Raw genomic sequence first — 27,387 nt, forward strand, 5'->3', positions numbered from 1 at the left:
TGCATCATCCTCTTATGCATATATATACTCATACCAAGTTTAAATGAAATCCGCCAAAGCACTTCCAAGATATGGCTCCGGACACAAAAGTGCCTATAGTAAAAAGCATTTTTTCAAGATACAAAGGGCCATAAGTCTGTTTTTAACAGATGGTGTACAATGCCATTTGGCGTGCATCATCCTCTTATGCATATATATACTCATACCAAGTTTCAATGAAATCCGCCAAAGAACTTCCAAGATATGGCTCCGGACACTAAAAAGCATTTTTTCAAGATACAAAGGGCCATAAGTCTGTTTTTAACAGATGGTGTACAATGCCATTTGGCGGGCATCATCCTCTTATGCATATATATATTCATACCAAGTTTAAATGAAATCCGCCAAAGAACTTCCAAGATATGGCTCCTGACACAAAAGTGCCGGACGGACGGACGGACAGCCGGACGGACAACGCCAAAACAATATCCCACCGCCTCTGGCGGGGGATAATAAGCTTTTCAAAGATGCAAAAATCTTAATACAGTACAATCAGATGACAATTACATCCCAGAGTGAAGTCGGGGACAACAAACGGATCGTATCTCAAAATAGATTTGGAACCCCCTGATTGCAATCAAAAAGAGGCCGACAATTCAGAAAATCCCCGGCGGTTTTCCTGGTAAAACACGTCAGTACCTATTTTTAAACGGAATGCCGCTAGATACGGTTTTTGATTGGTTTCCTCGAAGTGACGTGTTTTCTCAATGAAAATGCGTTTGAAACTAAAAGCCGGGATCGCCCAGGATCGTCCGGAATGATGAAGGTATAAAACTCGACATTAACACAAAGTTCTATAAAATTAATAGTTATTTATCAATTTTAAATAATTTTAATTTGTTTGATCGATTAGAAGTGTTTTGACAATCTCTTTTACGCAATTCAATTAGCAAAACTAATATTAATGGTCGATCCCGGCTTTCGGTAGAGAGTTAACCCTGTACAATTGTTACGACTGCCGTAACACGTTATTTTGCGACACCTAAGATTCACTTACCATTTGTTGTCAGACGGTAACCGCGGCTATCTATGTAAAAAAGGTTTTAACGTTCATGTCGTTGTTTAAGTTTGGCTTTACAGGTGGGGATGGGGATTCCTCGCATACATAAAGAATAGGGAAGGAGGAAAGTAAGAGAAAGTATGAGGAAATAAAAAACAAGAAAATTTCTCCAGAAATGGCGTGAAGATTACAAATAGCTGTCTTAAATAGAAGAATGTTGAATTCATTAGCATTAGTAAGGCAAGCTAATAAGAATGATTTAATCATTATTGCGCATCTCCACGCACAAGAAAATACAAGTTGAATGATAAATATAAAGGTTTTGATAATACTTGGGTCAGGGCACATGAAAGATTGGTCAGGGCTAGTAGGTTCTGCATTTACTAGCCCGAATGGACTAGTTGAAAAAAAAAGTTAGTGTTAAGCCCTGATTAATACAAAATAAATTATTTTGACACATTTCATGAGTCTTAGTTAACAATCTTGTCACCAAGCTTTATATTGGGTATCCAAGGCCCAAAGGTGACATGGGGCCATTTGGATCATTGAAATACATGCATTTAGTTGCAATTTTTGAAAATCAACACTAATTTCTATTTTAACTTTTCATTCAAGTGGAACATATTTGGAATTTAATAATAATACTAATTCACATATATTAAAATGGTGTCTCAGTCCCCTACTGAAATGGCAATCATTTGATTCAATATTCAAATAGATTTGTAATTCCTTTACAAATGAATATGCTCAGTTTTTATACATATTGTTATTGTTAAATCTTCTGATCCTTAAATGTTTAAACCTCTCTTATACCTTATCAGTTTGCACATAGTCCAATATGAGTAGCATTTGCGCCTTGAGATGGATGCAGGTTGAGTTGTCCGTATCTACAACAGTCTCATCAAAGCCGGGATGACTTTGAGGATCTGGGCTAGGGGTAGTCATCTCAGAGGTGGTCAGGGGCTGTGTTGACATTGGGGTTGTTCCAGTTGACATTGGGGTTGTTCCAGTTGACATTGGGGTTGTATCACTTGACTTTGGGGTTGTATCACTTGACTTTGGGGTTGTATCACTTGACTTTGGGGTTGTATCACTTGACTTTGGGGTTGTATCACTTGACTTTGGGGTTGTATCACTTGACTTTGGGGTTGTTCCAGTTGACATTGGGGTTGTATCTTCATCGGCAGCACAACGGGTTGCTAACAATATAAATAAATAGACCAGTAAAATATCTAAACTGGAATGTTATTATCTCTAAAAAATAATTATACTCTGCAACTTCGTTATATCATATTGCGCTATATATCTGGATAGTTATATAACTTGTCAGGTCATTCATGCATGTATATGTATGGATTAGCAAAGTTTGGCAATTTCAAAACACGCTATTTCCCTACTTTATTTCATTATGTGTTATATCCATATGGTATACATTGGTATAACATAAAACATTATTCCATGTAAGCATTTTCAAATGCATACATTTAATGTGCAACCCCAAAAGCATTTTCAAGTTTTGTTGTTCCCAAAAGGTGACAAAAGCTTGCTACAAATAAACGGTCCTCTTGTATGTCATGTAAATTATTTTTACTGATAAAATCATTCACAAAAATTAGACCTCATGAACAATATGGCATCATTCGTTCTCATGGAAAGCATGGGCTTTAATACATGAATGCTTAATAAAACTTTCGCAGTGCAGGGGAGACAACTAAGATATCTTTTGGATAAAAAATTGTTAGTGCCAAAAACAGTGGAGACTTTTACTCTAAGTTAACTTTAACTCTAAGTTAAAAATCATTTACCCTGTATCTAACGCCCAAAGGTTGTTGAGATAAGACAGTATTGACAGGAGACATTTACCATTGCCAGTCTGCTCAAGATTTAATTAAACATAACATTCACACCTGTGTAGTGCAACTAACAATAATCACAATTGTCAAAAATAAAAGATTAACATTTTTACGTCAAAGCAATCATTTTTACAATTTGACGTTTTGTTTGCGACTGACTGCCCACTTGCGCTGGCGACTAGTAAGAACAACATGCCGCACCATCGACGATAATAAATAATGAGTCAACAAACAAAGCAATAAAAAAGTACCTTTGTGGTAACAACAAGGAATTTTTTCTTTTAATTGGTGCAATTGTTTTTTTTACTCGCGAAAATTTAACTAGCGAACTGCGGGGCATGTGGGCAATTAGCGAAGATGTTATTGACAAGTTTATCTAACTCGCAATAAAAGTCAGTTAAAACATTGGACGACTTATATTGATATTTTGTTAACAAATTATCCAACACTGATTTCTTGTGAAAATAAAATGTTTATTAGTAACATTTTCAACAAGAAATGCATTCGTAGTTAAAAACGAGTTGATGTCTTATTTGTTTTATCAGAATTAATATTATTATCAGTAATTTAATTCATAACTCATTTTATGAATAAATATCAATAAAACAGTTCTTTTTAAAAAATAAAATCATCAGGGCGAGTGTTCTCAAAAACTTGTCACCAATGCTCGCAACAGCATCAGCCACAAGCTACTGGACAAAGTCATTTTCTTGCCCAAATGAACAGTGTTGTTAAGTGCATGTTCTGCATATACATGTTTGTGTGTTAATTTGTTTGAACTGTGAGATAATATTGAACTTGCTTAACAATTATTTTAAAACATTTTAATACTAAATTAATTTAGATTAAGAAATTAAAACAAAATGAACAAAGCACAATATTGTGAGCACTACGACCCTAATGTAATATAAGTCGCCCAACCAAAAATAAATTAATGACACGTAAACATGAACATTGTGTTGTTCTAATTACTTTCAACTTATATGCTTTAACGCAGGAAAAAATACATACATAATAAAGCTACATTTACAAAATTATTTCAATAAATGTTAAAATAAATTGTTATTCAGAAAATGATACGCTATTAACGCAAGCGATTTCTTTCTTTTCTATAGAGTACATGTACGAGCGGTATGACATGTTTAACGTATACTTAAACATTTGTTCTACTAAAGGTTTTTCGGTTAACCGGTAAATAACAGGTTACGGCAAACGGCTAACCGGTTAATGTTTTTTGTAACCTCTTGCATCCCTAATTAATTTAGCACTCAAATTTAATGCCCAGGCTTTCCTGTGGAAGAATGTTCACGAAGGTCTATTGTCGCATGATATAAATCAGTACAATTGATTGACAAAAAATACCAATGATTGTATTATTTGATAACGCAATAGTAAAATGACAGCTAAAAATGTCCATCTAAGAAGTTATCTTATAGGCACTACACATTACTTACCTTCCGAAAACTTTTCTCCATATAAGTTAAATGCTTGCATGCGTACATCCATGAATCTCATAGTCAACTCATAGGTGTTCTTTTGGACATCCATTTCCTGTCCTGTATACTTCATCTCACTTGTACAAGCATAAGACATCGTGTCTTGAAATGTGCCAGCAATGGCGGTAGTGATTTTAACAGAGTCTGCAAAAAACAACTTGATTATATGAACATAGTCAGTCAATAGTTCCTACTGTTAAATACAAGAGGCAGTGTGTAGTCCATTCATCGAACATTAATTTTTTGCCATTTTGTATCGGTTAAAGACATGTATTACAAAACTCTAGGACATATAAACCGCACAGATGGAAGTCCCTGTTTAAAATCAACTTGGTGACGCCACCATTTTATATGTATAAAACGCCACCATTTTATATGTATAAATTACAGACAGACAGAAACAATAGCATCCACCAAACACGCTCATAGGTGCTCAGGACTCACTGAGATCGCAAGCACTACTCTTTTGTGCAGGTACTGTTCAAAAGGATTCACATTTGACTTGTAAGAAAAACAGCTCCAACACATAGCAGTTTTTTTAACAAATCGCAATCATTTTGAAAATCTATCTAGATATTACTTTTTTTATATTAATGTTCAAGTTTCATAAGGATTGGGTAACAAGAGCACCGCATAACGGGTGCCACACTCGGCCGCGAAAGCTTGTCAGATAAAAAAAAAAAATTATGAGGTCACAGTGACCTTGACCTTTGACTTAGTGACACAACAAGAGATGTGTTTGTCAGAAACACAATGCCCCCTACTGCGCCGCATTAATATAAAATTTCTATTTATCATTTGGCAGGTATAGAAATCATCTCCCTTTAAAGGTTATTACTTCCCGTGAATTTAGTCCAATCCATTCGGGGGGGGGGGGGGGGTCAATTACGACCATGTCAGACATCACTGACAACCAAGGCCTGTGGTTTAAAAGAGATCATAGCCAGAGTTGATCATGTATCTATGGACATAAGTCTTCAGGTATGTATGTAATGAACATTAAAGAAATTATATTTATATTATTTAAAACAAAAAATATGACAAATCAATCATTTGGATTATATTTAATCAAAATAATAAATCTGTACAGTAACAGTGAAAAGAACTTCAATTCTTGGTAAGGAAATATATAATATGAGATTTATAATTATATAAATTACTTCCCTTGAAAATAATTGTCTGTTACAAATCTCTATTTTTAGTAGCAAATAATTAAAAGCCACTACCGTGACTGTAGATTCACCACTCAAAATGTGCAGCTCCATGAGATACACATGCATGCCAAATATATAAAGTGGCTTTGTTCAATATTGAATAATTTTCTCCCTTTTTAAAGCTTATTACTTCCCTTAAATCTGTATTTTTTACCATAGACCGTAAAGGATGACCTTGACCTTTTACCACAATGTGTTTGTGAGAAACGCAATGCCGCCTACTGCGCCGCTTTGATTTATTTAACATAAGTATATACGTGGGCAGGTCAGATAACTATGTCCATTTAAAGATTATTACTTCCCTTGACTTTGTTTTTTGCACCCTAGACCTTGAAGGATGATGTTCACCTAGACATTTTAGCACTCAAAATGTGCAGCTCCATGAGATACACATGCATGCCAAATATCAAGGTGCTATCTTCAATATTTAAAAAGTTATGGCCAATGTTAAGGTTTTAGCATGACGCCTACGGCGGACGACGAGCTGGCTATGACAATAGCTCGGGTTTTCTCCGAAAACAGCCTCACTAAAAATGTGACTTCTACAGTGTTTAATTTTTTTTTCTATTGCCAGTTACGTAAAATGTAAACATGTTTTTAAATGGTGCTGAAACATATCTCAACTGCTAAGAAATCATTACAACTAATGTTCTGATCAACTTTCATAAAGATTGTGCAAACAATGGAGACTTTGACTGTTTGCACGCTTTTTATCTAATTTGACCCCAAATGAACAGGAATCAAACTTGGCCTAATCATCACTGAGTCAAATGTTTTCATCAAGTAACATGAAGATTGGGCAATAAATGTTGCCTCCAGGTGTTTGAATGCTTTTTCTTTAATTTAATCTTTCAACTTATTTGTTTTTATCCACCGCCACCCAGTTTTGAACATTTTATAAATTTATATTTAAATCAAAGGCATGAGAAAAAGAGAGTAACAAAATGAATTCTCATGACCATTTACATGAATTTTGACCTTGACATTGCATTAGAGTGTATGGCACTTTTGTCAATCAGATTATTTATTTGAAGTAATAATCAATCCTCACAGGCATGTTAAAGTTACAGAATGGAAATCAAAATTCATTACATTTGATCTTTAATTGTGACCTTGAGATTTGAAAGAGGAGCTAGGAAGTTCTTCAGCACATCATGTGATCATGGGGAACAATATTTTAAATTTAAATTCAAATCTACCAAAGGATCACAAAGTTACAGAGTGGACATGAAATCCAGATGCATTAACATTTACACATTCAAACACACATCCCCCCCCCATCCAGCTACAGTCACTGCAACTACTGCATGTCCTTCAGGGGTATAAAACATGCATTAGAGATTGGTAGAACTAAAATGCATGCTAAAAATGTATATCTTACACTGATGTGTAATTACCTGTGATGTTATTTTTGAAGACTTTATTAGGGATAAATTCCAGTTCCATGCTGATACTGACTGATCCGTTGTTGTTCTTGAAGAAGAAAGTGTAGGTGGCATTGTCGGCATGAAATCTGATCTGAACTTGAGCTTGATCAGTTCCACACATAGATTCTTTATTCATAATACTTATATTTGAAAAATCCCAGTTTGGTATTGCAGTCTGAAAACAAAACAAATTGCAAATTAACTTTACCTAACTATTAATTAAACAACAGATGTCTGCACAACAATATCTTCTCTATGCAATATTTAAATATTTAATATTAGATACATGTCTCAAAGTTGTTTAAGTTCAGAAAAGATATGTATAATGATGGATGAAAAATAGTTCTTTTAAATTCTCCAATTGGTTATTGATTATCAGTATAAAATGTGGATAGATTCGTGAGAAAAGTATTTAACTAATAAGGAAGATAGCTAATCCCTTTAGATACTCTGTATTAACCATTAATGATATACATGCGGACTCAAAAAGTCGCTTACCTAAGATGCAAACTAACTGACCTGTTCTATGCAGCCCAAGATATTTATCATTAAAACAAATGTGCTGACCAAGTTTCATGAAGAATGAACTATAAATGTACTTTTTAGAGTGCTCACAAGCTTTTACTAAAGCCATATAAGGATTAATGGACCCCTCTGGCTGCCATGTTTTTCAACCAACAACAAGAGCTGTCACCATAGGATGACTTATGCACCCTATAAACGCTTGATAGAAGTTATGAGCATTTTTCAAAACCTAAATGCAGATTTTGAAACCTAAACGCGGACCCTAACTTCAAGGTCAAGGTCACAGGGGTCAAAATTTGTGTGCATATGGAAAGGCCTTGTCCATATACACATGCATACCAAATATAAAGGTTATATCTCAAGGGACATAGAAGTTATGAGCATTTTTCAAAACCTAAACGCATATTTCGAAACCTGAACACGGACCCTAACTTCCAGGTCAAGGTCACAGGGGTAAAAAAAAGTGTGCGTATGGAAAGGCCTTGTCCATGTACACATGCAAACCTATTTATGAAGGTTATATCTCAAGGATCATAGAAGTTATGAGCATTTTTCGAAACCTTAACGCAGATTTCGAAACCTAAACGCGGACCCTAACTTCAAGGTCAAGGTCACAGGGGTCAAAATTTGTGTGCGTATGGAAAGGCCTTGTCCATATACACATGCATACAAAATATTAAGGTTATATCTCAAGGGACACAGAAGTTATGAGCATTTTTCGAAACCTAAACGCAAAGTGTGACTGGAGAACAGACAGAGGGACAGACAGACGGACAGTCCGATCACTATATGCCCCCTTTTCTTCGAAAGGGGGCATGAAAACCATTTTCAAACTTGTCTAAGATACCATTGGGAAAAACTTTCTGACAAAGTTTCATGAAGATTGGACAATCAATGTGGCCTCTAGAGTGTTAACAAGGTTTTTCTGAAGCCATATATAGCCATACTAGGAAAAATGCCCTGCCCCCTGTAAGCCATGTTTTTCGAGCAACTGGAACCATTTTCCCATTTATGCAAGATATCATTGGGACAAATCTTCTGACCAAGTTTCATGATGATCAGACTATAAATGTGGCCTCAAGAGTGTTAACAAGTTTTTACTACATCAATATTTTTCCTTCTTTAAAAAGTACCTGAAAACAGCAATTCCCAATTAGGAAAAGACTACAAATTTCCAATTGGTGTAAACAAAAATTCCAATTGAAGGAAACCAATTTCCCAATAAGACGCGAATTTTCCCAATTTCATGGTTTTTCACACAAAATTTTTCCAATTCCTGGTACCGGTACTTTTCCCAATTAGGCAAAAAAATTGCTGTACTATGGCAATATTACGAAAAATGTCCTGCCCTCTGGCAGCCATGTTTTTCAACAGACCAGAACAATTTTCAAACTCATCCGAGATATCATGTGGCCTCAAGAGTGTCAACACAGACAATGGAAAAGCCCCTCAGACATTGACCACAAACAGTTAAAAAGGCCGACAGTAAAATGCAATATCGTCAGACTTACTGTCCAGTTATATTTGCTTTCAGAAATTTGAACCAACTTGCATTTTTTTACATTATTATGTGGTTACCGGATTATGATATTTCCGAATACCGGTATAAAAAGTTCATTTTTGTCGAATCTTGTAAGTCAGTAGTAAATTACAGCAAAATTCCAAATTTGAATGGAGCGTCTCACAAAGTCGCAAAAGTAGTCCGACATTTACAATTTTTTGTTGTGTTTCACGCATGTGGCAAATATTCCAGGATGGCGGACAATAAAAAGAAATTACGATGCTCATTGAAAATGACAACAAGAGCTTTGTCACAGACGTGACGTATACCCCCACATGCCGCATTGACACAGAATATTTTGCATGTTGTCTTCACAATAAAACAGCGGACACCATGCTAAATGTTTAAAACCCACTAAGTGACCTTATGACCTAGTTTTTGACCCGGCATGACCCATATTCAAACTTGACTTAGACATCATCTAGATACAACTTCTGACCAAGTTTGGTGAAGATTGGATGAAAACTTATTGAATTAGAGAGTGGACACAATGCTCAATGTTTGAAACGCAAGTGACCCCGTGACCTAGTTTTTGACCTGCCATGACCCATGTTCGAACTTGGCCTAGACATCATCTAGATACAACTTCTGACCAAGTTTGGTGAAGCTCAGATGAAAACTACTTGTATTAGAGAGCAGACACCATGCTCAATGTTTAAAACGCACAAAAAGTGACCCCGTTATCTAGTTTTTGACCCGGCATGACCCATATTCGAACTTGACCAGGACATCATCAAGATACAACATCTGACCAAGTTTGGTGTAGATAGGATGAAAACAACTTGAATTAGAGAGCGGACACTTAATATGGACCGACAGACCGACCAACAGACAAGCTCACTCCTATCCCTCTAAGCTTTGTTTGTGGGGGTATAAAAGAAAGCTAACAAGTTTATCGTTCTAAAATGGAAAAAGACAAACATGATTCGATTTATATGTTTGTGGATCTGTGTATACTCAGATTCTATGCATATTCTGCTTTATTATGTTTGTCACTCTTTACATTTTACTGTTATGGCATGTTAGTGAAATAGAAGATAATAAAAGGTAAACATATTTAATATATTTATAAATCTGTGTTACATATATCGATATATGTCTATATGTGGAAATATTTTTCCAATAACTGAAAAAAAACACTTAATATATTTCTTCAAATCAGGCTGTTCACACTTTTTGTGTCCTTTCATAAATCAACCACATGTTAATATTTACATTATGAATTGACTGAGCAATATCCCTCCAGTATAAATCACTATAACGTGAGGCCTGTGAAATTAACACCTGGCCTGTAAATTATTTCTTCTCATAAGCAAGTCTGGCCTGTAAATTGGGAGGGTCTTTTGCCATGTCTGTTAACAAGGTTTTTCTATAGCCATATAAGGAAAAACACCCCCACCCCATGGCGGCCATGTTTTTAAACAGACCACAACTATTTTTAAACACATCCAAGATATCATTAGAACAAATGTTCTGACCATGTTTCATGAAGATTGGACTTAAATGTTACTTTTTTAATGTTAGCATGTTTTTACTATAGCCATATAAGTAACAAGAGATGTGTTCGTCAGAAACACAATGCCCCCTATTGCGCTGCTTTGAACTTTCTTTTTTTGACCTTTGACCTTGAAGGATGACCTTGACATTGAACTTCCAACACTCAAAATGTGCAGCTTCATGAGAACGCCGCTTTGAATGTTTTTTTTTTCTTTCACCTTTGACCTTGAAGGATGACCTTGAACTTCCACCACTCAAAATGTGCAGCTTCATGAGATACACATGCATGCCAAATATCAAGTTGCTATCTTCAATATTGAAAAAGTTATGGCCAATGTTAAAGTTTTTTGGACGGACAGACGCCACATTTGACCTTTGAACTTGACCTTCACCTTTCACCACTCAAAATGTGCAGCTCCGTGAGATGCACATGCATGCAAAATATCAAGTTGCTATCTTCAATATTGAAAAAGTTATGGCCAATGTTAAAGTTTTCGGACGGACAGACGCCATATATTTGACCTTTGACCTTAAAGGATGACCTTGACATTGAACTTCCACCACACAAAATGTGCAGCTTCATGAGAACGCCGCTCTGATTTTTTTTTGACCTTTGACCTTAAAGGATGACCTTGACCATCACCTTTCACCACTCAAAATGTTCAGCTCCATGAGGTACACACGCATGCCAAATATCAAGTTTCTATCTTCAATAGTGCAAAAGTTATGGCCCACGTTAAAGTTTTTTTTCGGACAGACGGACATACACACATACTGACATACTGACTGACGGACAGTTCAACTGCTATATGCCACCTTACCGGGGTCATAAAAATGCCCCACACCCTTGAGGCCATGTTTTTCAATAAACCGGAACAATTTTTGAACTTGTCCAAGATATCATTGGGACAAATCCTCTGATCAAGTTTTATGAAAATCGGACAAGAAATGTGACCTCTAGAGTGTTAACAAGGTTTTACCATAGCCATATAAAGGAAAAATGCCCAGCCCCTGGCAGCCATGTTTTTCAAGCAAAAGGACCCATTTTTAAACTCATCTAAGATATCATTAGGAATAATCATCTGACCAAGTTTCATGATGATTGTACACTAAATGTTGCCTCTAGATTGTTAACAAGGTTTTATTGTAATCATATAAGGAAAAATGCCCCGTCAATGTTTTTCAACCAAGTGGAACCATATATTCTAACTTGTCTAAGATATGATTAGCACATAATTTATCTTCTGACCAAATTTCATGAAGATCGAAACTCTAGAGAGTTCACAAGGTTAATGTTGACGCCTCACTACGAACAAAAGGCCAACACAAAAGCTCACCATGGGCACATTGTGCTCAGGTAAGCTAAAAAGTACTGATGGTTTTTAAGTAAAATACGAATAAATGCCTGTAATCTGCACTAAGATGGATGTTTTTATATTCAATAGATGGAAAAATAAGGCTTTTAAATGATGTAGTCAATGTACAAATCCTGTTGCCCTTACGATGGCATATACATATAAACATAATTCATTTAACGTTATATTAATATTTGAAATTTAAACAATATTTCTTAAGTTGGTTTTTCTTTTGTGGTAAAAAAAGGACCCATTACCTCTGAATTCAATACGAGGCTGTTATTGGAAGAGAATTGTACCATGATACATATGGGATCTTTCTCTGGATATTGTATTTTTGTTGGATTGTTGGCTCCGAGACCTGTAAATAGCATAACAATACACGTGCAGAAGTTATCATAAACAAACATTATTGCAGATGGCATTGGCATTATTTTCAATAAACGCAGCAATTAATTAATACAAAGTAAAAAAAAATAATGATTCTGAATGTCATATAAAAAAAGAGAAACACAACTATTCATTAATAGTTCCCAGTGATAAACCATCTGTAGCAACATGATAACTAAGATTGTTCATGAAGATTCAGTTTGAGGTTATCTGGCACAGTTTAAGATACCAGTAATGTGATAACTTCACAAATGTGAACCTGACACACATGTTTGTGTAATGAATTGTACAGATAACAACATTATCATATGTGATACTGTATTCTATACACATAAATGGTAAAGATGATGGCTACAACGAACTGCAGCAGTACAAAACAATAATTCCTCAACCAAGCCGTATGGAGTTCACCGGAGACCTCAAGTAACTTGACTGTTGTGAGCTGATTATGTTCGCAAGTTTTCACAATACAACTGCCACAAAACCTGGTAGCTATGTTTTTTTCAACAAACCACCATTTTCTAACTCACCAGTCCATATGTCATAACAAATCATAATTTTTTTTTATGAAGTTTCATAATGAGTGGAGTAAAAACATGATTAATGAATGGTTCAAAGGGTTTACTTCAGCCAGATAAGGAAATCTGCACCGTCTCATGGCAGCCATGTTTATCAATGGAATGTAATCATATCTCACTCAGCTAAGAAATCATTGGAACAAATGTTCAGACCAAGTTTCATGAATGTATGGTACAAAAAAAGCCTTAAAAGTTTTCACAATCTTTTTCTCAAACTCAATCTATTGATCTAGTTTTTTTTTAACTACATGACTCAATATTAAACTGATATTACTGGAAAACATGTTAAGCACAATTTTCATGAAGATAGGAAAATAAATGTGACCTCAAGAGTTTTTACATGCTTTTTCTTTAATTTGACAAAGTAGCCTAGTCTTTTTATCCTAAGTGACCCATTTTAAAATTCGGCCAAGACATCATGGGGTCAAATGTTCTGGGCAAGTTTCATAAAAAATTGACAATAAAAGTTGTGAGGAAAGTGTCCACAAGATAAATATTGACAAAAGACGAAATACACAAATGCAATCAGAAAACCCCACCATGTTGTGCTCAGGTGAGCTAAAAAGTGACATGTACTCAAGGATAAGGATTGTTGGGGAAGCAAGTAGGCAAACAGGTTACAACTAAACTATTTAACTAAACAAATGATTTGCACTCTTTCCAAACTACATTGTATAGTACAGGTATATTTGACAATTGTTATTTGGCATGGCTAATCAAAGCTTCAAAACAATATACACTCTTCCTTATTGCTTGGTCAAAGACTATGAAGCTAATAAAATATATGATAAATTGAAATTTTTACAATTAAAATGGTAGTTTTCAAGATAATTTGTGATCATATTATAGCTTGATATATACAGCTTGTTTGCACACAATATCTTTGTAAAAATGCATGCCAAGACCTTTATTAAAGTATTTAAGTTTGATTCCAACAAACCGAGCAAGAAAATAAATATCAATATATCATTGAGATGAATGAATGACTAAATTATTCAATACTACTGGAGAATATTTATAAATATACAAAATACACATATCACAGATTTTACAAAATATAAGGATGTCTCTCCACAATATACGTGTAAGAGAGTGGGAATCTTCTTACGGCCTGGAATATTGTCAATCACAAAGCAACATCTATTAACAGGAAGTCTTAATTGAAAACATTTATGTTTTGAAATCAATAAATGTAAAATTTCAATTATCAGGACACATTCAATTAATATAATTATGCATATACAAGCAAAAAACATGTACTTACCGACATTTTTGGTATCTTGAAAAGGTGTGGAAATTGCAACGGAAGGAGCGCGTGAGGTATTTCTATCCTGGCAGAATGGTGCAGGAGTACATGTGGGTAAGGTATAGTACACATTTTGCAAAACTTTTGCATAAAACATACTGATTTTTTTTATGTAACACATTTAGTTATCTTGACTATTGAACTCAAAATAGAATTGTTCTGTCCTGGTGCAATTTTCGAGAAGATAACAGAACTGGATTCAATTCACCAAATTATTACTTTTGAGCGTGTAAGAGTATCTAATACCCCAGCCCAAAAGGGGTGGGTTGATGTCCTCCAATGAAGACTTGAACGCCCAAGCCAATGATTAAATGGCGTAATCAATGTTTTGGCTTTGAAAATACACCACAAAAGGGACACAAAATTCATACCAATACTTTTTTATAAGCATTCTCAGGGCTCTTGCTAGGGTATCAGTGGATTCCTTCAGTACAAAAATTTATGATGCAATACATTTCAATGTGAAATTTGTAATTGTTTCCCATTTATAAAAAACAAGTTCAATCAGTTGGAAAACAACAACATTGAACAACAACACAAAACAAGAGAAGTGTTTGTCAGAAACACAATGCCTCCTATTGCGCCGCTTTGAAGCCATACATTTGACCTTTGAACTTAAAATGTGCCGCTCCATCAGATATACATGCATGCCAATTTATCAAGTTGCTATCTTCAATACTGCAAAAGTTATGACCAAGGTTAATGTTTGTATGGCTCTATAAAACCATATATTAACCTTTGACCTTGAAAGATGACCTTGATCTTTCACCACTCAATGTGCAGCTCCATGATATACACATGCATGCCAAATATCAAGCTGCTATATTCAATATTGCAAAAGTTATCAGTTTAAGTTTATCCAAGGTTAACGTTTTGGGACAGAATGACTGACAGGCCAAAAACTATATACCCCTGATCATTCCATCCAGGGGCATAACAAGAAGATAATGTGTCAAATAAGCACATATGCTCCCAATGTAAGCAGTATTGATGCATGTGCCCATTCGAAAAAGCAGAAATCTAAAACATACAATGTATCATAGATAAGATCCATATGAGTATCAAAACTTTGTATCAAACAGTACTGATGTTAGAAGCAAAACATCATTTTTGGTCAACTAAGAAATTGATCTTCTGAATCAGTCTTACCCATACAAACTCCACATAGTTTTAAGTTATTTCCTTTTAATATCTGGTTTTCAAATCTGATCTTTAAATATTGTATACACAGCCATTGATAGTCTATGCACAATTGTCATTCTGGGACACATTTTATTGTTTCTTTTAATGACAAATGGGGGCACATTTACCCATGATGAGCCAGTAAAAAATTGCAAATAAGTAAATATAAAATATTTACAACATTAAATGCATATATTATCTGGGCATTTTCTTCATAATCTTGTCTTCAGTTACTGGTCCGCCTGTTGGAAAGCACCACGCATTTTAGAGCCTCCATTTTGGGGCCTATACATTAGGTACTGCCTTTTTGTCATAAAATCTTGGAAGTATATAAGTTGGAACAATAAATAACAACATTGATTCAATTGTAGTTTAATGGTGTACAAATGCATATCATCAATTTAATATAGATTTTCTTTTGATATTGACAGTTTATAAATAAAAGCTCACAATCATTGACCAGATTTGGGCTATTACCCTGTGATAGTGTTCAGGGTTAGGGAAATCATACATCTAAATCATAGATTTTGGGGTGCAGGTAGCTGATTATATTCTATGAACTTGTCAGTGACAGACATTTTTATCAAACAACACCCACTTAAAAATAAACTAGAGGACCTGAAAGGCCCAAAGTTGCTCACCTGAAATACAAAGAAACTCACCTGTTCTGTGCAGCCCAAGATATCATTAGAACAAATGTTCTGATCAAGTTTCATTAACAGTAAACTATACATGTAACTTTTTGAGTGTTAACAAGGTTTTACTATACCCATATAAGGATAAATTCCCTGCATCCTGGTGGCCATGTTTTTTAACCAACCAGATCCATTTTCAAACACATCTTAGATATCATTAAAATAAATGTTCTGACCAAGTGTCACGAAGATTGGGAAATAAATGTGACTTTTAGAGTGTTAACAAGTTTTTAAGCTAGCAATATAAGAAAAAAATGTCCCACCTCAATAAACCAAAACCATTTTGGAACTCTTCCAACTTTCATGAAGATCAGAAAATAAATGTGGCCACCAGAGTGTTACAATTTTTTCCTTTGGCCCTATATATAGCCATTTGTGGAAAAAAGCCCCGCCCCTTGGCAGCCATGTTTTTCAAGCAACTGAAACCGTTTTCGAAATAGTCCACGATACTTTTTAGATTAATCTGCTGACCAAGTTTTATGAATATAAAACAATAAATGTGACCTCTAGAGTGTTAACAAGGTTTTAATATATCCATATACGGACAAATGCTCAGCCAGCTGTCAGCCATGTTTTTCAAAAGACCAGAGCCATTCTCGAATTTCTCCAAGATATCATTTGAACAAATGTTCAGACCAAGTTTTATGAAGATTGGACTATAAATGTTACTTTTAGAGCGTTAACAAGTTTTTAATATAGCCATATAAGGAAATTGCCCCGGCACTTGGCAGCCACGTTTTTCCACCAACCGGAACAATTTTTTGAACTCGTCCAAGATACTATTGGGACAAATTTTCTGATCAAGTTTCATGAAGATCTGACAATATCTAAGCATAAAAGCATTAAAATTAATTTCTGAATGTTCATTAAAAGAAATGCGATATTTCCCAATAACAAGAGGGCCATCAGGCCCTAAGGCGCTCACCTGAAAGCCAAAGGAACTAGACTATTCTGACAAAAATGCAAGCTGATTCATGAAGATTATTTTGAACCAAAAAGTGACTTTTAACATGTTTTTTTTTTATATTTGACCTTGTGACTTAGTTTTTGAGCTCATATGACCCAGCTTCAATCTCTGGCAAAATTTCATTGGGACAAATGTTCTGACCAAGTATCATGAAGATTGGCCAATACATGTGGCTAATATAGTGTCAAGAAGTTTTCACTAAAGCCATATAAAGACAACTGCCCCCCCCCCCCTGGCGACCATATTTTTCAACAAACCATAACCATTTTCAAACTCACTCAAGCTATTGTTAGAAAAAATGTTCTGATCAAGTTTCATAAAGATTGGATAATAAATGTGACTTCTAGAGTGTTAACAATGTTTTGTAGTAAATAGCCATTTAAGGAAAAATGCCACGCCCCCTTGCGGCCATGTTTTTTAACTGATCTCAACCATTTTTTTTAACTTAGCCCAGATATTATTAGTTCAAATGTTCTGACCAAGCTTCATGAGCATTTGACCACAAATGTGACTTCTAGATCAGTGTTAACAAGGTTTTACCGTACAGTAAAGCCATATAAGGAAAACTGCCCCGCCCCAGAGCGGCCATGTTTTTCATTCAACTGGGACCATTTTCGAACTCTTCCAAGATATTATTGGGACACATGTTTTGACCAAGTTTCATGAAGATTGGACTAAAAATGTGACTTCTAGAGTGTTAACAAGGTTTTACTATAATTAATATTTCAAATATTCTGACCAAGTTTCATGAGCATTGGACCACAACTGTGACTTCTAGAGTGTTAACAAGGTTTTACCATACAGTAAAGCCATATAAGGAAAACTGCCCCGCCCCAGAGCGGCCATGTTTTTCATTCAGCTGGACCCATTTTCGAACTCTTCCAAGATATTATTGGGACACATGTTTTGACCAAGTTTCATGAAGATTGGACTAAAAATGTGACTTCTAGAGTGTTAACAAGGTTTTACTATAGCCATATAAGGAAAACTGCCACGCCCCCTGGCGGCCATGTTTTTCAACCAACCGGAACCATTTTCGAACTTGTCTAAGATATTATTGGGACACATGTTCTGACAAAGTTTCATGAAGATCAGACAATAAATGTGACTTCTAGAGTGTTAACAAGTATAATATAAGGAAAACTGCCACGCCCCCTGGCGGTAGGGCTGCAACAATATACCGGTATATCGGTATATATCGCAATACGCAATCCGCATATTGTATTGCGATATGATTTTCATCATACCGGTACGAAAATTTTACAAAAATTCATTCACATTTCGTCCAGAAAAGCCATCCGAAATAATGATAAAAAGGTAAACAAAACAAAGCAGTGTAAATTATTTTTTACGTAAAAATAGCATTCTAAAAAGTGTATTATACGGAGAAGCGTTGTTACATGGGAGCATTCATTCGATGCTTTTGAACAGATTATCGTTGAATTAATTTCGCACAGCTGTAAATGTTTCGTTCGATTCTGATTTGAGCATTATTTGTAATCCGAATTTCGGAAACATGCTTCCAAATTTGAATGCTAACGCGACAATAAAAAATTATAGCGTCAAATAAAAAGTGCTTTATCCTTTGTCTCAATAAAAAGCGCGCGAAAATTATACAGACATGTAGAACGTCGCATGGAAAGTATGGGTGTATTTTGTGTTGTATACAAACGGGAACATCACGTCAGCTGAATTACGCGTGTTCAGTTGGAAAAACGCCCCGGTTGGACGTTAATTCATCACATCTTTAAATAGTAACAATTGCAAAAGTGTATTTGATACTTAAGAAAATTTGCGAATGTTTGTGTTTCTTATTATTCTTGAGCACATTTATAGTAAATATTTACCAGAATTTGCTTTAAAATTGGAAATTATGGGATTATCGGGTAATTGGCAAGTTATAATTTTGGTACAAGTTAGCAATATATTGCGATATATTGCAATACGGGTTTTTGAACTGACAATATATTGCAATACGGTTTTTGGCGTATTGTTGCAGCACTACCTGGCGGCCATGTTTTTCAATCAACCGGAACCATTTTCGAACTCGTCCAAGATATTATTGGGACACATGTTCTGAGTAAGTTTCATGAAGATGGACAATAAATGTGGCCTCTAGAGTGTTAACAAGGTAAATGTTGACGACGCACAACGCACGATGGACAAAAGGCAATCACAATAGAATAAAATAGAGAACCAGCCCAATTGTGGAAACGGTGAAAAAAACACTGACAAGGTTTTACTATAGCCATATAAGAAAAAATGCCCCATCTTTGGATGCCTGGTTTTTCAAGCAACCAGAACCATTTTTAGAATTGTCTAAGATATCAGTGGCACAAATCTTCTGACCAAATTTCATGAAGATTGGACAATAGATGTGGGTTCTAGAGAGCTATCAAGGCAAATGTTGATGCCGCACTACGCACTACAGACAAAAGGCAATAACAAAAGCTCACCATGAGCACATTGTGCTCAGGTGAGCTAAACAATGCAAAGATCAAAGCCAATTAATTAATTTTTGTTAATATATAATTTATATGGACAACCCTGGCGGGTTTTAGTACATTTTCTGTTCCCAGGTTATATTTATGTATACTTAAGAGTACCTGGGGTACATGTAAGTAGCACCCGAGCCAACAATGACCAATAGAGCCTGAGCGTCACTATAGTTACAGAGAAGCATATCCAATAAATCTAGCATGTATTCTTATTTAAATTTAATTTAGTAACAATGTGATTAACATTTAAACTTTGTTTCACATTTCATGCGTGAAGTCATAATTTGACATAAAACACTTTTTATTGGAATAAAGCGGATGTACACAATAAAGTCAGAGGAGATAATGCCAGAAAACAGAAGGCTGCAAGAAAACACGAGATAACCAGCAGTCTAGTATTGATGTTACCAATATTTATTTATTGAAAGATTGTTGAACCTTGTAGGCTGCCCATTCTTAAGTACCCTAGTTGCTGCGGGAAAAACGATAGCCAATATGGTGGCAATCAATTTTACTGATCATGGGATTATCTACAGTCGATTGGTGTATAACGGATAGCTAAGGACTTCGAGTCTCATTTCAACGTAAACACCATGCATTCAGTAATTAAACCATTAAACCTAGATAGACACATGTCTTTCCTATTGAAACATGCCAGCGGTTTTAAATTTCCGAAAAATATTATTTGTTTACATTTCATGGTACACTGATTCAGCCATTACCGAAACGCTTAGGTCTTCATCGGATTACATGTGTATCATGTTATTTCTTGAAATTTGACACAGCATTTGTAAAAAATAATTGCAATATATGTACATTTCCAGAAAGGAAATTAATTTCTGCGTTTAATAAGACCAAATTCATGGAAATCGCTGCACAATTGATGAAGTAATTGCTGTTCAAAGCAATGCACCCTATATTCGGGTCATTTTTCGTTGAATCTATATATAGATTTGATTGCGGAAAATATGTTTTCAGAGAAATCGATTGTTCGTTATAATTTGATTAGTTTTCATTAAAAATGATGTTTTTACTTATTAATATCATAGCCACAGGCTTACCACATGTGTATTGGACAACTTCAATAGGGTTTATATTTATTTTGAGACAATCCCCACATTCCTGAATATGGGTCATCACATGTCCGTTATTCACTAAATCATACATGCCATAATTTTTTAGGTCCAAAGCGGGACATTCCATAAAAAATTGTCGTGACATTTTATCAAAAAGCTGGACACCTAAAACGATCTATCATTCCACCTTTACTGTAGTCAGTATAGTACTAACAAAAACTATTGATACTTTTATTCAATACATAAAACATCTGATATGAAGCATGAAATCTAAAACATAACAATAACAGTTTTATTAAATAAGACAATAGCAAACAACGAAGATAATATTCATCTTTTTAGAGTACAAAATCTGGAAAATTACGACAACAATACTCATTATATTACTCTCAATAGCAAACATTAACGCAGGGGAGGTTATCCAGTACACTGAAAGTACGGGTTACAGTAAACTATCTACCGAACAGTTACATTAGCTTGACACGGAATGCGCGGCCGTACACATTTCCGAGGTAGGTTTTTGGTGGAAGCAAACCGTCTTTGTGTTTATTTTCAACTGCCAACAACTTAATTGGAGTAGGGTCAAACTGTCATGCATAGCACCTTGTTGTTTTTATTACAATTACACCCAATTACACTAGACATGATGGGTATCACTTATTGGACTGTTTGTTGCGATTTTGGTATATTGCACATTCGGATTATTCCCCTATTTTGGAACTAAACATTGAATGTAAAGACTCATTAATGACGTAGAGTTAATTTTACAAAACAATTGTTTTGTAAACCGTTTCAAACAAAGACAAAAACAAACACATTTTCAACATTTATTTCATTATAATACAACTATTGATAGAAATAAGCGACCACTATCTTGAAGACCACCATGGTGTGAATGCCTGATAAAATCAATAATCAGCCGATAAATCGCTGATAAGGTGTCATTAACAACACTGGTACACACGAGAAGTAGAATCGGATTGCTAATTGGGGGCAATAAAGGGATTAGCCGTGGTAAGTGTTAGCGAAACAGAGCTTGAATAGCGAATTTTATTGGGAACCTATAGACCTTACATCGTTTTTTAACGAATGTCGGGACAAATCGTCTCATATCGGGGCGCCGGGACAAAGGGCCCAAAAGCGGGACTGTCCCGCCGAGATCGGGACGTCTGGCATGTATGCACTAAATCCCGAGTTGCAGCTTTCATGCTTATTTTATATGGTACGCATCAATTTGGTTTCTGAGCATTCTTACTTTTGTAAAGGACACATAATACTAAAATATTACATCAATGAACATTATGTTTACCAAACAAAATCTGCAAAATTCAAGAAACCATTCATCTGCACTTTTCCTGTCGTCACAAAAACGGTGCATACATAATAAGACCTTGTTTTGTTTTCGAAAAAAGAAACAGTTGTAAACATTGACACACATCAACAAAAACATGAATCGACTTAATAATGATAGGCTATTTGTATTATATTAATAGAAAACTATAAATCTTAACATAAATAAAAGTATTTTGCAAAAAACCTTTAAGCTATCCGTTACTCACTAAAATCCGCTATACACAAATCGACTGTATTCCTAAACCTATTTCGCTCAACATAAGAAAATATTAAGGCATCATTCTGGCATCCAAAAGGCACAATACTGGGAGTCAGTTCTCATTTTTTACATCAGGGAAAGAGTTGCATAATTTTATATTGAAGAAAAGCTGTCGTTGGGGAAAACAGCTATGACCATGCAACTTGCAAGGTTAGCCTGGTTATGGCGGTTGTGGGTTTGAGAAAAAAGTTACCCTATACTATAGGTTAACTAGAGTTAGCTGGACATTAACATAATCATACGTGAAATTCTATTAATCAAAATAGTCAAAAAAATATATAAAATATTTAAGTAAAGTAACAACTTACACACTCCAATGAACAGGCTAGCGGCAACCAGTTTCGCAATCATTTTTTTTATTTCCTTAAATATAGTCACCTCACAATCGAAAGCTTTAATTGGATACAGCACTGCAAATAAACAATGTCGCTTCGTTAACAACTAGATATTGAATAATTTAATATACATAAATTCACTATGTCGCTGCAAAACTAGAACAAACATCGTAATGATTATTTTATATACTCACCTACCTACGAAGCTGCAACCCGAAATCATATGACAGGTCATGTGATTTTTTTTGAGAACATAAACGAATATTCATAACGACATGGGAACGAGCCGTTGTACACAAAATAGTGTCGCCTCTCCTGCAATCTATTAACATACACAATATACAAATACACTTATTTAGCGCATTTTTGTCAATATATTCAATTGCACTTTAAACAGTTATTTAACTAAAATATTCGCTAATTTGTAATAGAAAACGCAAAACAAATTCGTTTTAAGTTTAGTTTTAAACTAAAATTCCGTGTGTGTGTGTGCATATAAAGTGTTTTGGAAGAGAATTCCACCACCATCAATCATCATTATCCTCATCATCATTCTCATCATCATCATCATCAGCAGCAGCAGCAGCACAATAACCACTGTCATCATCATCATCGTCATCATCGTCATCATCATCATCATCATCATCATCATCATCATCATCATCATCATGATCATCATCATCATCATCATCATCATCATCATCATCATCATCATCAGCATCATCATCATCATCATCATCATCATCATCATCATCATCATCATCATCATCATCATCATCATCATTTATTTTACATGCGTGTCCTCACAAAAATATTGTATTAATCGGAAAAAATGACATCTTAAACTACTTTTCTGTAAAAAAATGATATTGTGCTTATCAAACATCTCATCATCATCATCATTAGCAGCAGCAGCACAATAACCACTGTCATCATCATCATCGTCATCATCGTCATCATGATCATCATCATCATCATCATCATCATCATCATCATCATCATCATCATCATCATCATCATCATCATCATCATCATCATCATCATCATCATCATCATCATCATCATTTATTTTACATGCGTGTCACCACAAAAATATTGTATTAATCGGAAAAAATGACATCTTAAACTTCTTTTCTGTAAAAAAAAATGATATTGTGCTTATCAAATATCTCATTTATATGCTCAAATAAGAAATATTAAAAAAAAAAATTCGGCGTATATCCCGATTTTAAAATTAAAGAAGACTATTTACGTTTGAAATAATTTTATTGAAAACAAATATTAAATTGTTGTTGTTGTTGTTCGTTTGTTAGTCACATATCCAACGCATGAAGTGTTAACTATGAGGTGAACGTATATTCAAACCAAACAATAGTGTTCGTAGATAAAAATTATACTACGTGAGATCACATCATATGTGTCCTCACATGGCTTATCATAAATTGATTTTTTTCGCCATCGAAACATACGATTTATTAACATTTGATTTAGAAGCAGTTTTCTTTCAACATATTCAAGTTAAAGTTTTAGTGCCGCGTCATGCGAAAATGTGTCCTATGGCGTAGGCGGCCAGCGTACCTCATGCCTTGCTTGCACAATTGCCCAACCTGAGCTTCTCTGGCCGCATACGACATAAGACCCATTTTCGCATGAAGCGGGTCTTAAAAATTAATTTTTTGTCTTGTAAATAGAACATCTTACCACGATGCTCTTCGATAGAATATTTAAGTCAGACTGTGCTATTAATAGCTCATTGGCGAATGTATGTAGCCTTTTCTGGCTGATAGGAACGATTTCCAGAAAGGCTGACCGCCAACGTCACACAATGATATGTAAACGATATTCCTCATCGTTATGACAATACTCTTAGTGATTTTATATCGTGATAGGAACACTAAGTTATCAACATAAGTGCTTATCGACACTCCATTCGGTTTTCACCTTACAATTAACTAACCGAGAACTTACACTGAAATTCGAAATGGCTTTTAATGCGTAAATGAAAACGGGTGTCTATGTGTCGTATGAACACACGAGAGCATCCCGGTTACATCAATCATATAAGCGGAAAAGACGCGGTAATGTGGTATGAAAAAATCGGATGTATTTCGGAAATTTCCCAATATTCTATAGGCTGTTCAGTGTAGGTGAGAAGCTGCATTTAACAGCTATGCCTAGAAAATATATGTAAAAAATCGGTATCTGTGAAAAAAATAATGTTCACAAGAAAGGTAAATTAAGATCAAATAAACATGTTTATCAATTTATATAACGTAAAGACTTGATAAGTCGGATTAGGACGCAAAACTCCTATAATTGAATAAAAGTTTTGTCTTCTGACATTGCTTGTGTCTACGAGTGCATCATAAATGTATTAATTAGATTCGATAGTGGACATATTGTGCGTTTTAGCTTCGATGTGTTATTAACCATATGTCGTTCATTTATTTGAAATTAAACTAAAACAGTGTATTATGTATGATCGGAAAATGTATAATAATAAGAATACGTTTATATACTGGTCAAATATCAGTGCATTCCCAAAACTGTATGAACTAAAACACATCTGTTCGAAGAAGACACGCGTCAAAAGGTTTGACACATTTGCACGTTGATTCGTGTTGATATGATTGGCATGTATGTGTATACTTGTATTTATTTGTTAAATTGAATACCGAGTAAAGAAAGCACAGACTCAGGCGTCAAAACTCGTAATATCGTTTGGACCCTTCTTCCTTTTATGAAGCATTAATTCTTCTAAGTACTGTGCTAATTTTAATAAACGTTAATCAATCTGAACATCACCACATATATCTCTCAGGGAAATGAGAGTACTAACGTCTTGCTTAAATTATATGAACAACCGATTTTTCACTAATCTCTAAAATACATGTAGCCAACGTTTTGAATGAATTCTATCGAATAAGGAAATGCAATCTTCGGAATTATTCATTCGAGTCTTCTGGTGGTCAATTTATCACGGTTGCTAGGTGAACATACTCGCTACGCCACGGCGACCTATACACTGTCCATATAATAATTGCTTAATATTCAGTTTTGCCTAAACTCATCACATATTTCTCAAAATTGTATCACCAATTTTCAAGTAAAGTTGAAATCCTATAAAAAAATGAATCATGCTTAGCTTAACTTTACGTGGTAAATTACGCTTTTAGGCAAACTTATTCAGAAATATAATTTTATAATGTTTAATAAGTCGTAAAGAGTGTTGTTGAAAATACTAAAGCAACGCAACGATACTAACAAATAAACAACGACACAAGGCATTGTCTCACTAAGTTGAAATAAGAGAAATTGCAAAGACAATTGAATTTTTTGGGTCATTTTCGAGTGTCATTTTTAAATGTCGAACGCGATACACAATGTTCAACTCTACACGCCAGTACAGTTACAACGACAGTAACTTGCGAATATATTGCGTTGCGTTCCAAAGCATTGAATGTCGTGGTGTGGTGTATCGTTGGTCTTGTTCGTGTTTTGCATGGAATGGCGTGGTGTGGTGTATCGTTGGTCATGTTCGTGTATTGCATCGAAAGTCAAGGTGTGGAGTTTCGTTGGTCATGTTCGTGTATTGCATGGAATGTCGTGGTGTGGTGTATCGTTGGTCATGTTCGTGTATTGCATCGAAAGTCAAGGTGTGGAGTTTCGTTGGTCATGTTCGTGTATTGCATGGAAAGTCGTGGTGTGGTGTATCGTTGGTCATGTTCTTGTATTGCATGGAATGTCGTGGTGTGGTGTATCGTTGGTCATGTTCGTGTATTGCATCGAACGTCGTGGTGTATCGTTGGTCATGTTCGTGTATTGCATCGAATGTCGTGGAGTGGTGTATCGTGGGTCACGTTCGTGTATTGCATCGAATGTCGTGGTGTATCGTTGGTCATGTTCGTGTATTGCATGGAATGTCGTGGTGTGATGTATCGTTGGTCATGTTCCTGTATTGCATCTGTAGTGAAATATCACTTCCAACAGCCTTGCCGTTGGGCTAGCTTTTTAGCGACGTGGTTAAAGTGTCTGACTACAACTCTGGAGGTCGAGGGTTCAATCCCCGGCCTGAGCTCAGTATTTTTACATTAATGGCGACGAGGCAAAAAAGAACTGTGAATGCGGGAATGGGACTGAGCTGTGTGATGGTTTTTGGGAAGGCCATGCGGATGCAAGACATGCTGTAGCCTTGTCTAGGCCTTGAAATATTAAAAGGGGGAGGAGTGTAGTGAAATAAGGTCACTGCTGTTGGGCTAGCTCTTTAGCGACGTGGTTAAAGTGTCTGAATACTATTCTGGAGGTCGTGGGTTCAATCCCCGGCCTGAGCTCAGTATTTTCACATTACATCAAATGTAGTGGTGTATCGTTGGCCATGTTCGTGTATTGCATTGAATGTTGTGTTTCACATTCTAAGATTGTGAAGATAACAATAACTTTAAGCAGTGTTTTCTCCACAACAATCAGGCTCTGGGTAAAGACCCAAGGGATACCTGGCAGTTCTAATTATGTTTACTAGATAGAAATACATAAGCAAAAGAGCAAACAATAACTGACACACAGCCACCTGGTCAATGTTAATGTTTTTGTGTGATCTCTGTGTTGAGTCGATAAAATAAATGGAAATTGTGCAAACATCAAATGCATTCTTCAGTACCCAAGTTGATGCCAAGGTGTTACGCGCTTATCAATGGATTGCACGGCAGTCAGTCATATCGGCCACTAATTATACCTACCTAAAACAAGTCAAACTGACCTAATTTTGTGAGAAATAAAGTTAT

The 27,387-nt window shown here is 35.3% G+C and overlaps 1 protein-coding gene across 1 annotated transcript in view; it reads right to left on the reverse strand.

Moving 5' to 3' along the window:
* LOC127834585 (lysosome-associated membrane glycoprotein 1-like) overlaps window positions 1-22,856 on the reverse strand; it is a 60,872-nt gene extending 38,016 nt beyond the window's left edge. Inside the window, exons 1-2 of the mRNA XM_052360583.1 lie at window positions 22,805-22,856; window positions 22,580-22,681 (exon numbers count right to left, since the gene is read on the reverse strand). Of these exons, the coding sequence (XP_052216543.1) occupies window positions 22,580-22,681; window positions 22,805-22,841 (139 nt within the window). The 5' untranslated portion in view covers window positions 22,842-22,856. The remainder of the gene's footprint in view (window positions 1-22,579; window positions 22,682-22,804) is intronic.
* Window positions 22,857-27,387: the final 4,531 nt, after the last annotated feature.

Source organism: Dreissena polymorpha, chromosome 6, assembly GCF_020536995.1.
Source record: "Dreissena polymorpha isolate Duluth1 chromosome 6, UMN_Dpol_1.0, whole genome shotgun sequence".
Classification (NCBI taxonomy): Eukaryota; Metazoa; Mollusca; class Bivalvia; order Myida; family Dreissenidae; genus Dreissena; species Dreissena polymorpha.